The sequence below is a fragment of the Notamacropus eugenii genome, chromosome 6 (genome assembly GCF_028372415.1).
Source record: "Notamacropus eugenii isolate mMacEug1 chromosome 6, mMacEug1.pri_v2, whole genome shotgun sequence".
Classification (NCBI taxonomy): domain Eukaryota; kingdom Metazoa; phylum Chordata; class Mammalia; order Diprotodontia; family Macropodidae; genus Notamacropus; species Notamacropus eugenii.
The window spans coordinates 52,404,036-52,416,308 of NC_092877.1; the positions used below are offsets into that span (position 1 = coordinate 52,404,036).

Below are 12,273 nucleotides of genomic sequence, written 5' to 3' on the forward strand. Positions count from 1 at the left end.
TCAGAGTTTTCTTAGATCATTGTGTTACTGAGAATAGCTAAGTCATTCACAGCTTACAGTCTTACAGCATTGCTATTACTTTGTACACAGTATATTTCATTTTGTATCAGCTCAAGTAAGTCTTTCCAGGTTTTTCTGACAGTATCCTGCTCATCATTTCTTATACCACAGTAGTGTTTCATCATAATCGCATACCACACGTTGTTCAACTATTCCCCAGTTGATGGGCATTCCTTCAGTTTCCAATTCTTTGCCCCCAGAAAAGAGAGGTCACAAATATTTTTGTACACTTAGGTCCTTTTCATTTTTGTTCTTGATCTCTCTTGGGATCCAGATCTAATAGAGGTATTGCTAAGTCAAAGGGGCACGTAAGGCTTTTTTAGCCCTTTAGGTATATTTCAAATTGCTCTACAGTCTTACAGAATGATTAAATCAGTTTGTAACTCCACCAGTAGTGTTAATGTCTCATTTTTCCCACATCCCCTTCAACATTTGTCATTTTCCTTTTCTGCCCTATTAGCCAATCTAATAAGTGGGTATGAGGTAGTACTTAAGATTTGTTTTAATTTGAATTTCTCTAATCATATGATTATAGATAGCTTTGATTACTTCATCTGAAAACTGTTCATTTTTTTTTATCATTTATCAATTGGGGAATGGCTCTTTTTTTTTTTTTTAAATTTGACTCATTTCTCTGTATGTTTTAGAAATGAGGCCTAAATATCAGAGAAACTTGATTCAAATTTTTTTCACAATTATTGCTAGCTGTATTTCTCTCCATCCCATTCCCCCATTTATTGTATTCTCTCTCTCCTTTTACCCTGTCCCTCCTTTACAGTGTTTTGCTTCTGACTGCACCCGCCTCCAGTCTGCACTGTTTTCTATCCTACTTCCCCTTTCTCTTGTCTCCTTTCTCTCCCATTTTTCTCTAGGGTAAGATAGATTTCCATACCCAACTGAGTGTATATGTTACTCCCTTTTTGAGCTAGTTCTGATGAGAGTCACTTACTCCTCCTCCCCTTCCCTCTCTTCCCCTTCATTGTAATATCTTTTTCTTGTTTCTTTTATGTGAGATAATTTACCCTATTCTACTTCTCCCTTTCTCCCAGTACATTTCCTCTCTGACCTTTTAATTTTGGTGAAATAATTCACATTGTCTTCTGTTATTTTTTATTCTTTTGGTTTTTATTGTTCCTTGATTTCTCATTTGCTCCATTTCAGTTTTCAAGGAATTATTTTCTTCAGTGAATTTTTGTACCTCCTTTTCCGTTTGGCCACTTCTGCTTTTGAAAGCATTCTTTATGTCATTTGCTTTTTTGACCTCTTTTACCATTTGGTGAAGCTTTTATTTTAAGGTGTTATTTTTCTCAATATTTTTGGTGTTTTAGCAAGCTGTTGACTCGTTTTTCATGATTTTCTTGCATCACTTAACTTTCTCTTCTAATTTTTCCTCTACTCTCTTGCCTGATTTTCAAAATCCCTTTTTAAGCTCTTCCATGGCCTGAGACCAGTTCATATTTTTCTTGGAGGCTTTGGATACAGAATGTTTGACTTGTTATCTTCTTCTGAATCTGTTTTGAATTTCTTTATCATCATAGTAACTTTCTCTGATCAGAATTTTTTTCTCTTGTTTGTTCATTTTCTTTGTTAAAGTAAGAGCTCTGCTTCCAAGGTGGACTCACTATTAAGGGATTTTGTGTAGGTGTTTTCAGAGATACTTCTAGGGACCTATAAGTTTTCAATTCTTTCAAGATGGTATGTTCTAAGGAGAGGTATGTTCTTACTACTGCCCTGGCTCATGCTCTGGTCTCTGAGTAATCACAAACACTCTTTCTGCCCTGGAACTGTGATAATGGTTCCCACTCCACTCTGGCCATATCTGAGTATGTATAGATAAAACAACAGTCTTGCCTCAGTTCTAACAAAGAGATCCCTATGATCTTCTTCTGCCCAGTTGTTTGATCCCCTTACCACCTGTGGATTGAGAGCAGCAAAAGTATCTGCTGCCTCTGCTGATTCAGTGGTTCCGTAGGCCTATTTTTGGTTTGCTTGGTCTGTTTTGGTGGGGTTCCACTTTTACCCAGGTACAACAGATCTTTCCTTCTGACCTTCTAAATTGTCTTTGACTGGAAAATTATTTCACCTCATCCTTTTGTAGGTTCTATTGCTCCAAGAATTATTTTATGGCATTATTTAAAGGAGTTTTGGGGAGAGCTATGGCAAGTCACTGCCTTTTTTCCACCATCCTTGTATGCACTGCCACCAGCCACTTTTTAAGGAAAACATTAACAAATTGGAGTACATTCAGGATGGTAAAATGCATTTCTTGTGTGGAGTTCTTGAAGAGATAGAATGCAAAAGGCAGTAGGGGAGAGGGCAAAAGATGAAGCAACTATCTCCAAATATCTGAAGAATTGTGATATGAAGTTGGATTAGACTTATTCTGTGTAACTCCAGTGAATAAAATAATGGGTGAAAGCTACAGATTTTTGGCTTGATATTAGGAAGTGATTTCTAACAATCAGCAATATCAGACAGCAAAATAGTTTCTTGATCTTACAAAGTTATTTAACTAAATTAGTTAACAATATTAAAAATAGATTGTTGGTGAAAGTTAAAATAAGAATGCGTTGAGTACAAAGTTAAATTCAGAGGCCTTAAGATCTTCTCTAACTCTGAGATTTTATAATTTTGTGTTAACCTGAATATGACTGTTGAGGAATTTGTGGGCAAATATTTGGGTTTGAATGTGGAAGCGCAGATATAATGGGTTTCTCTACTCTTCAGCACAGGGGTATTGAAGTGAAAAGACTGGTGCACTTGAGGCCAGGCATTGTTATTGACCAAAATTGGACAAGTCACTTAAAGTCTCTGAGGCTTAATTTCTGTTTTTAATAGATTGGGGAATGGTGCTGGATTTGTGGTCAGAAGACTTGGGCTCAAATTCAACACTAGAGATTTACTAAATCCATACTCTGTGACCTTAGGCAAAACATTTAACCTCCCTTGCTTTCAATTTCCTTACCTGTAAAATGATGAGATTGGATTAGATAGATGATCTCTGAGGATATGGAGTCAGGCAGAATGTGTTTTCCATATTAGGTTGTAAAAGAAAACAGACTAAAAAAAAAATCAAGAAAAATAAAGTTTAAAAATTTCTTTCCATCTGCATTCAGATTCTTGAGTTTTTTTCTCTGGAGGTAGATAGCATTTTCCCTAAATCCTTTGGAATTATCTTGGATTATTGTATTGCTGAGAATTGCTAAATCATTCACAGCTGACCATCTTAAAATATTGTTGTTACTTTGTACACAGTACATTTCATTTTGCATCAGTTCAGGTAAGTCCAGGCTTTTCTGAGAATATCCTGTTCATCATTTCTTACAGCACAATAGTATATTCCATCACAATTGTATACCACAGTTTATTCTGCTATTCCTCAATTGATAGGCAATTTCTAATTCTTTGGCATTAGTATAAATATTTTTATACATATTAGTCTTTTGCCTTTTGTTTGTTTGTTTGTTAATCTCTGTCACACAGGCCTAGTGGTATTTCTGGGTAAAAGGGTGTACATGGTTTTATAGCCTCTTGGGCATAATTCCAAATTGTGTCTCAGAATAGTTGAATCAATTTAAAACTTCAGCATAGGTGGGTGCTTCAGTGTCCCAGTTTTTCCATGTCCTTTCCAACATATGTCATTTTCCGTCTCTCATGTTAGCTAATCTGATAAGTATAAGATTAATTTAATTAATCCTAATTAATTAGTTTTAATTTTCATTTCTCTAATCAGCAGTAATTAGAACATTTTTCATGATTATAGATAGCTTTGATTTCTTCTGAAAACTACATGTTTTCCTTTGATCATTGATCAGTTGGGGAATGACTTGCACTCTTATAAATTTGACTCAATTTTCTATATATTTGAGATATGAGGTCTTTGTCAGAGATACTTATTCTAAGAATTGTTTCTCAACTTTCTGTTTTCCTTCTAATCTTGGTTGCATTGGTTTTATTTGTGCAAAACCTTTTTAGTTTAATAGCTTATGTATTCTTAAAGGGTGTGTAGGACCCTTAAAAACAAAGTGATTTGGTTACAGTCACATTATTACATCAGAAGTTGGGCTTGCCCACTCATCACCTTTAAGTGATCGAACTTGGAATTCCAGCACTAGTATTCTGATTCCAAATTCAATAGTTTAAAAAAAAATCAAAACTATACTGAGCTGTTGGAAGAGACTTAGGGAATACAATCAATTAGTGTTTTCTGGTTTGTTGTGCTCTGATTTGTATCAGTTGAAATAGGATAAATAGCTGTCATATGTCTGAGGCAAGAAATTATACATTGACATCCATTATAGACTCTTCTTCTTGGTTGATGTGAGAAATGTGGTGTCATCTTTTATTCAAATTTTTTCATTCGAGCAGTGGCTAAGTAGTATCCAGCTACTTATTAGTTCTCATAAGAATTCAGATTTCCTCATCTTAATTAACCCAATATTCCTTAAATACTCAGTTCTCAGGGAGGGGTTCCTGTAGTATTTATTCATCTCTTCCATAATGTGTAAAATCTCTAGATTGTTTAGTGTGGCCTGTAGAAGTGATTAATGAAAATCCTTAATTTTTTTCTTTATCACTTATTTAAGGCAGAAACAGCACAAATATGGTTTCCCAGCAAGTAGTATAATAATAGACCTTTGCATTTCTAGTTCTCTGCTAAATATAAAGCACTTTGTCAGTAAAAGCAGCGTGATGTACTACATGGGGAAAAATTACTATGAAATGACAGGTAGAGTGAGTATATTAGTCTGTTTCTGTGTTTATTTACCATAAGGATATGGTACATATTTAAGTGTTTTGTGTCCTAAAAGCCAAATTTGTTCCACCTGTGCAATTCTATAAAATATTTTGTAAGCTGCTTAAAAAACAACTAAACAAAATATGTTCAAACGTTAAATTTTTAAAAATCTGGTGTGTTATTTGCATCATGTTAAGATGAAGATAGGATTGTATTTATTGTTAAATACTTCATAGCGTTTAATGAGTCTCACTTTTGGACAGTTGCTGTTAATTAGATAATTCCATAGGTGGCCTTTTCAAGAAAGAAATATTCTCTTACTTGTGGGTGAAGGGAAGAGAATAACCATTTATATAGTGCTTATCACTTTCACATATTATTTCATTTGATCTTCATAATAGTCCTTCAAGGTAGGTGCTGTTATTATGGCCCTATTTTATAGTTGAAGTAACAGGGGTACACAGATGTAGTTACTTGCCCAGGATCACACAGGTGTTTGTTAGATTTGAATTCTGGTCTTTCTGACTCCAGGCCTAGTCCTCTATCTACTCTACCACTAGGTGTCTTCTCATTATGCTGTCACCTTATCAGCAGGTGAAATGGTTGTAAGAAATGTGTTTGTTATTGATATATTTCAACATGTTTATAGCCAGAATTGAGGATGTCACAAACACAATTAATGTATACAGTATATATATTACTGTCCTGAAAAATCTGACTTATTCTGCATTAAATTAGGCAGTTTTGTTGTTAGTTTAAAGAGCGACCCAGACTCCCTCCTCTGGTTAGAAATGAGTATACACATATAACATTTCAAGCAGTAATAACTGCTTTTTTTATGTTAGTCATTTACATATGTATAAAGTTACTTGTATTTAAAAAACAAAGGTGTTCATATTTGGAATAGGAGATTGCTTTTTACAAATTTCAGCGTGGAGAATATCAAGTTTGGTGCATAGTGTTTAGAAATAGCAGAAATTATTATCTTGTTCATTTGATACATGTATCAGTTGTTAGATATTTATCCACTGATCTATTTTTTTGATACTGTTAAAAATTTTTCTGTATAATTGTTTTGGATGGGTTAGCTTTTTTTCAATTCAGTAATTTTATATTCTCTGTTTTACACTATTCTATTTCAGTTGATGATTTCTCATTTTCTAGATCATGTATGGTTCTGGAATGGTTTTAATTCCATTAATAAGACTAGTAGAAAGAGAAGAGAACATATTAAAAGGACTGGGTCCAGTCATGGCAGTTACATGTCTGACCCTGGACAAGTCAACTTATTTAAACTTTGTGGGCTTCATTTTCTGCAATTGTAAATTGTTTGCAATTGTTTGACTAGATGATCTTTGAGCTCTTTAGATCTTTCGGTACTAAATGTATGATCCTAAGAAATGGCTTCTGAATTATTATTGCTTGGTAGAATAGTTGTTTTGGAAATTTGAATCAACCCTTCTTCGTGCAAATCAATTTTAATAATTTTTGGTTTATAAACTGTAATAATAACTGGAGTAAATTGATTTCCAACAGTTTTATATATAAATGTTCCTCCATGAAATTTTTCTTTTGAAGACTTGCCCAGTGCTCAGCAAATATACTTGAAAATAAAACACTTTATATACTTAAGAATTTGATACTTACGTAAGATAGTTTTTTGGTTTCCAAATAATTAAGATGTTGGCTCTTTTAATAAATACATAGTTATGTGTTATGGAAGGTTTAAATGGGATTTTGAGTAGTGTCAGTTTTACCCATTTTCATTCCTTGCCTTAGGTTATGAAAAAAATGCTTAATTTCAGTGTTTCTCTCCTCCCTTCCCCCTTTATCTCTTGAAAAAAAAAAACAAAACCTTTAAGAAGGTGCATGGATAAGGGAATGTTCTGCTGATCCTACTTTGTAGAGTGTAAGGGAAAGGAAAGGACCAGATTTCCAGAAAAATGGCTCATCATGATATACTAATATTGAACAGCCACTACTTCATAGCAACAACCTAAAGGCAGGACATCAGTTTCTTAAAGGAAAGGAAACATTTTATTTATTCCTGTCATCTACCTCTTGGGACTTGTTAAGAGGAGGAGTTCTTTAAAATCTTTATGAGCTGCACCTGAGTCTTATAAATTAGAGCCTCTGGGAAAAAAGTTTCTGAGATATGAGGGCAGTGAACAGAGGGAAGATGCAATAGAAAAAGAGGTACATGCAATAGAAAAAGAAGAATAGTAGGATCATTTATTAAGACAATGATTTAAGCCTGATATCGCTTAACAAGTGAAACATGGAAGGAATAGACACCTGTATTTCTTGCTGTATTCTTACTCATATATTTTAATTTTTCCTAGGTTTCATTAAATGGTACCCAATTTGCTGACGGCTCTGTTGGTTCAGATTTCCCAGGTGTTTCTCAGGTATGAACAGTGTAATTTGGGATTGTCTGATTTGAGATTTATTCAGAAATTTCAATGTGGGTGGGCAATAAGTTGATCTTTGGAATATATGGCTATTCTTTCATATATTTATTGTTATTCATTCCGCAAACATTTAACAGCCTACTGTGTACAGAACATTATCCTTGCCTAGGTGCACCTTGCCCTCAAACTTACAGATGAAGTAAAAGGTAAACAAATAATTATATAAAATGGAATGTAAGGCATAAGAGACATGCAAACCTGATATGCAGGATGAGAGGAAGGAGCAATGGCTTTCAGTCCAGTAGATTTGTTGGGAAAGCCTTCAGAGAAGAGGTGGTATTTGGGTCTTCATATGAAAAGAGTAAGATTTCTTCACAAAGAAATGAGGAGGATAGGGTATTCCAGGCATAGTAGAAAAACATAGAGGTAAGAAAGTGGAAGGTATTTTTATGCAGTAAGCTGCCCAGTTTGACCAGTTTGACTGGTCTACAAGAAGGAGAAAGGTCTACAAGAAGGAGAATGATACTACTGATTTAAGTTGGGGGAAGCTGTAGGGTAAGGTATAAAATGCTTGTAATTGAAGTAAGATGACAAAGATTTAAGTGAGTGTTTGGTAAGATAGTCAATAAGTATGAAGTTTCTACTATATGACAGGAATTGTTCTGAGATCTGGGCATACAAAGAAAGGCAAAAAAAAATGTTCTGCTTTTAAGAAGCTCACAGTCTAATGGGGAAGACAGAATGTAAACAGCTATGTACAAGCAAGGATTGGAGATAATCAACTGGAGGAAGGAACTAACATCAAGGGGGATTGGGAAAGAATTCTTGTAAAAGGTTAAATTTTAACTGAGAATTAAATTAGGAAGCCAAGAGGGTGAGAAAAGCACAGAGGAAAGGCCACTGAACATGACCATAGTCAAGAAGTGGAATATCTTGTGTAAAAAGTAGCAGGAAAACTGGTTTCCTTGCTTTGCAAAGTACTTGAGGTTAAGTAAGGTATAAGAAGACTGGAAAGGTCGGAGTAGGACATGGTAGGAATGCCAAGCAGAGGATTATATATTTTATCCTGGAGGTGATCATAAAGATAATCAAACTTATTAAAACTTCAAAAAGGAACTTAAGCACTTTAAATGTGTAGAAAAATGAGCCAGTATTACTGAATGAATGAATGAATGAGAGAAAGAAAGAATCCCGTGAACTCTCTAGAGATCATGGGACAATAGCATGAAATTCCAGCATTAAGAGTGAGTTGAAATTGGGGCAGAGCTCATAACTTTTAATGCAGAATTAAATCACAGAGTAGAAAAAAATTAATACATGATGGAGAATTTCAAAAGAAGTAGAAGCTCAGAGAAATTAACAGATTTAGAACACAAAAATACCAAAGTGTACAGAAATGTGGCGGAAGAGAAACAGAAGGCAACTATGTTAACATTAAAGGACTAGAGCTGATGACTTTAAAGACAGAAGACACAGAGGTGACAAGGAACACAGGTCTCCCAGAAAACTATAACAGATTAGAAAACCTGAAAAAAAATATAAAGATCACCTCATATCAATAATATCTAATGATATATGAGGATCAAATGAGATAATTGGGTTTTTTGTTTGTTTTTTTTCCCCAGTCCCTGATACATGATAGTGGTATAGAAGAGTATTCTTCCTTTCCATTCAGTTGTATCTGACCCTTTGTGACCCCATTTAGGGTTTTCTTGGCAAAAATACTGGAGTGCTTTTCCATTTCTTTCTCCAGTTCATTTTACAGATGTGGAAACTGAGGTAAACAGGGTGAAGTGACTTGCCCAGGGTCACACAGCTAGTAAGTATCTGAAGCCAGATTTGAACTCGCGAAGATGAATCTTCCTCTCTCCAGGCCGAGCACTCTAGCCACTGAACTACTAGCTGCCCCCATAACAAATATTACATCACATAAATAATACTGTACTTCCAGAAATAACATAATAAATTTTCGTAAGATTTTAGTATAGAAAACAAAGCAGTGATTGAGAGAATTCACAGATTTTCATTCTCTAAGGGGGAAAAAAAACAAACACATAAGCATAGTTCAAATTCCATTATTCCTGGTGGCTAAATTGGACAATTTAAATAGCAAATTAAATAGCAAATAGCACATCCAGGAAGAAGTACAAATAAGTAGGAAAAGCAGTTTGAATAATAGTTTGTTACATTCATGAGAAATTGAGAGAAAATGGAATAGTATATTCCCAGAAAAGTAAAGAAGACCATTCTACAATATAAAGTAGCATATCCTATGAACCTTGACTTTCATGAGGAACAAAAAAAGAAATTTTAACAAGAGAACTATTGGAGGATATGGATGCGTGTATAGAAAGATTAATCAATTTTCCAACAGCCCAAATAAGAAAAATACAAGGAAAGCAAATAAGAATGAACAAGAAAAAGAATATACAATGAAATGAATTATCTCATGTTTATAGTTTCTTGTTTAAGAAGAGAGGCTGGTGTCTGGAATAAAAGAGAAAAAGCAGAAGGTTCATGAAGGAGCACAAGTAGCCAAAGGGCTAGAAAGATTGAAGGGGATTCTCCTAATCAGGAGAAATAAAGGCAAAATAGTTGTTAGCATTCTGTGTACCAAATCCCTGATCTATTCAATCAGTGTGTTTTGTTTTGTTTTTTAGTTAACAAGCATTTATTTTCTCTCCCTATCATTGCTTTCTACCCCCAAAAGAAAAACAAAATCCTTATAAAAAAAAATACACATAATAAAGCAAAACAATTCCCACATTGTCCATGCCATAAAAAAATAAGTTTCATTCTGCACCCTGAGTCTACCATCTCTCTATCAGAAGGTAAGTAGCATGCTTCATTATCTGATGTTTGGGATTGTGAATTCCACATGAATCTTGAATGATCAGAGTTCTTAAATATTTCATAGTTTATTTTTCTACCATTGTTGTTACTATATAATTATTTTTCCTGATTCTGTTCACTCTGCATAATTTCATAGCATTTTCCCCAGGTTTCTCTGTAACTGCCTTTTTCATTATTTCTTATACCACAGTAGGATCCATATACATCCATATAGCACTTCTTCAATATATCCCTACTGACACCTTAGTTTCCAGTTCTTTACATCTTCAATGAGAATTGCTATATGTATTTTTGTGCATATGGGTCTTTTTCACCTTTCTTTGATATCCTTGGAGTAGAGGACTAGAACTTGCATCTCTGGGTCAATAGGTACATAGCTTATTAACTTTTTGGTCATAGTTTCAAACTGCTTTCCAAAATGACTGGATTGATTTAAAACAGTTATCTTTCTTGTAGCAATGGCAGTTCTTCCAAGTGGAAAGTTACATGATTGAGGAGAGAAAAAGCAAATGAGGGGAGAGTAATGCATTCCTACCTTGTCTCTAGGTGAATAATGAAGGAATAGTGATTTTTGCAGTCAGCAAGATAGGACAAGTGGCAGGCAAATAGAAAATCAGCGTTGGAAGGCACAGGACTGTGTAGACTGGAGAAAAGATCTGTGAAGACAAGATAAAAGACAAGATAAAAATTTTTTGGGAGTGTACAGTAAAAGAAAGTTTGAACAGGATTGTAGGGGGGACAAAGAAGAGAAAGATTTTTAACCTCTTTTTAACTGTGAGGAATGAGAAAGACAAAAGAGAAGAAATGGATGAATAAGTAGAAAGAAAAGAAAATTAAGTTTAAGGAAGTTCAGAAAACTTGGGATTTGAGAATTAAGGAAACAAGGGGCGGAGCCAAGATGGCGGAGTAGAAAGATGCACATACACATAGCTCCGAACCCACAACCCATAGAACATCTGTAAACAGCAACTCACTGCGAATTCTTCAGCACCAGAGGCCACAGAACATTGGAGTAAAGGAGATTTCTGTTCCAGAGGGACCTGCAAACCTCTCACAAAAGGTCCTTTGCGCCGTGGACTGGGTGACGCGGACTGGGCCCCAAGCACAGCCCTGCCGCGGCCACGGCACCGAGGGTTGCAGATCCGAGCAGGCTTCAGGGACGGAATCTCCAGCGGCCCCGCGGGTCCCTCCACCCACAGGTGACGGGGGTCGGTGAGAGGGTCTCTTTGGCGGGTTGAGAGGGGAGTGGGGTGCCCCCATAACTCAGGCCCCTTCGGGAGGCAACAGTGGAGGTGGGAGCAGACCGGGGCTCCCCAAGCAGGCAGGAGCCCAGATCCACTGTTGAAGGTCTCTGCATAAACCCCCTGAGGGAACTGAGCCCGTGAGGCGGCCCTGCCCTGACCTGAGCACCTGAACTTAATCTCACACTGAATAGCAGCCCTGACCCCGCCAAAAGCCCCGAGGCTGTGAAGCGGCATTTGAATCTCAGACCCCCAAGCTTTGGCTGGGAGGATCCGGAGGCGAGGTGGGTGTGAAGAGAATATTCAGAAGTCAAGTCACTGGCTGGGAAAATGCCCAGAAAAGGGAAAAGAAATAAGACTATAGAAGGTTACTTTCTTGGTGAACAGGCATTTCCTCCCTTCCTTTCTGATGAGGAAGAACAATGCTTACCTTAAGGGAAAGACATAGAATTCAAGGCTTCTGTATCCCAAACGTCCAAAATAAATATTCAGTGGGCTCAGGCCATGGAAGAGCTCAAAAAGGATTTTGAAAATCAAGTTAGAGAGGTGGAGGAAAAGCTGGGAAAAGAAATGAGAGGCATGCAGTCAAAGCATGAACAGCAGGTCAGCACCCTGCTAAAGGAGACCCAAAAAAATGCTGAAGAAAATAACACCTTGAAAAATAGGCTAACTCAATTGGCAAAAGAGGTTCCAAAAGCCAATGAGGAGAAGAATGCTTTCAAAAGCAGAATTAGCCAAATGGAAAAGGAGATTCAAAAGCTCACTGAAGAAAATAGTTCTTTCAAAACTAGAATGGAACAGATGGAGGCTAATGACTTTATGAGAAACCAAGAAATCACAAAACCAAACCAAAAGAATGAAAAAATGGAAGATAATGTGAAATATCTCATTGGAAAAACAACTGACCTGCAGAATAGATCCAGGAGAGACAATTTAAAAATTATGGGACTACCTGAAAGCCATGATCAGA

At 35.9% G+C, this 12,273-nt stretch overlaps 1 protein-coding gene across 4 annotated transcripts in view; it reads left to right on the forward strand.

Moving 5' to 3' along the window:
- Positions 1-12,273, forward strand: part of FAM193A (family with sequence similarity 193 member A) — a 239,203-nt gene that overhangs the window by 95,836 nt on the left and 131,094 nt on the right. For all 4 annotated transcript variants that reach the window (XR_011969424.1, XM_072620044.1, XM_072620047.1 and 1 more), the window contains exon 2: positions 7,141-7,206. Coding sequence is in view for 3 of the 4 variants with exons in the window: in XM_072620044.1 (XP_072476145.1) it covers positions 7,141-7,206 (66 nt within the window). In the remaining variant the exon portion in view is untranslated. The remainder of the gene's footprint in view (positions 1-7,140; positions 7,207-12,273) is intronic.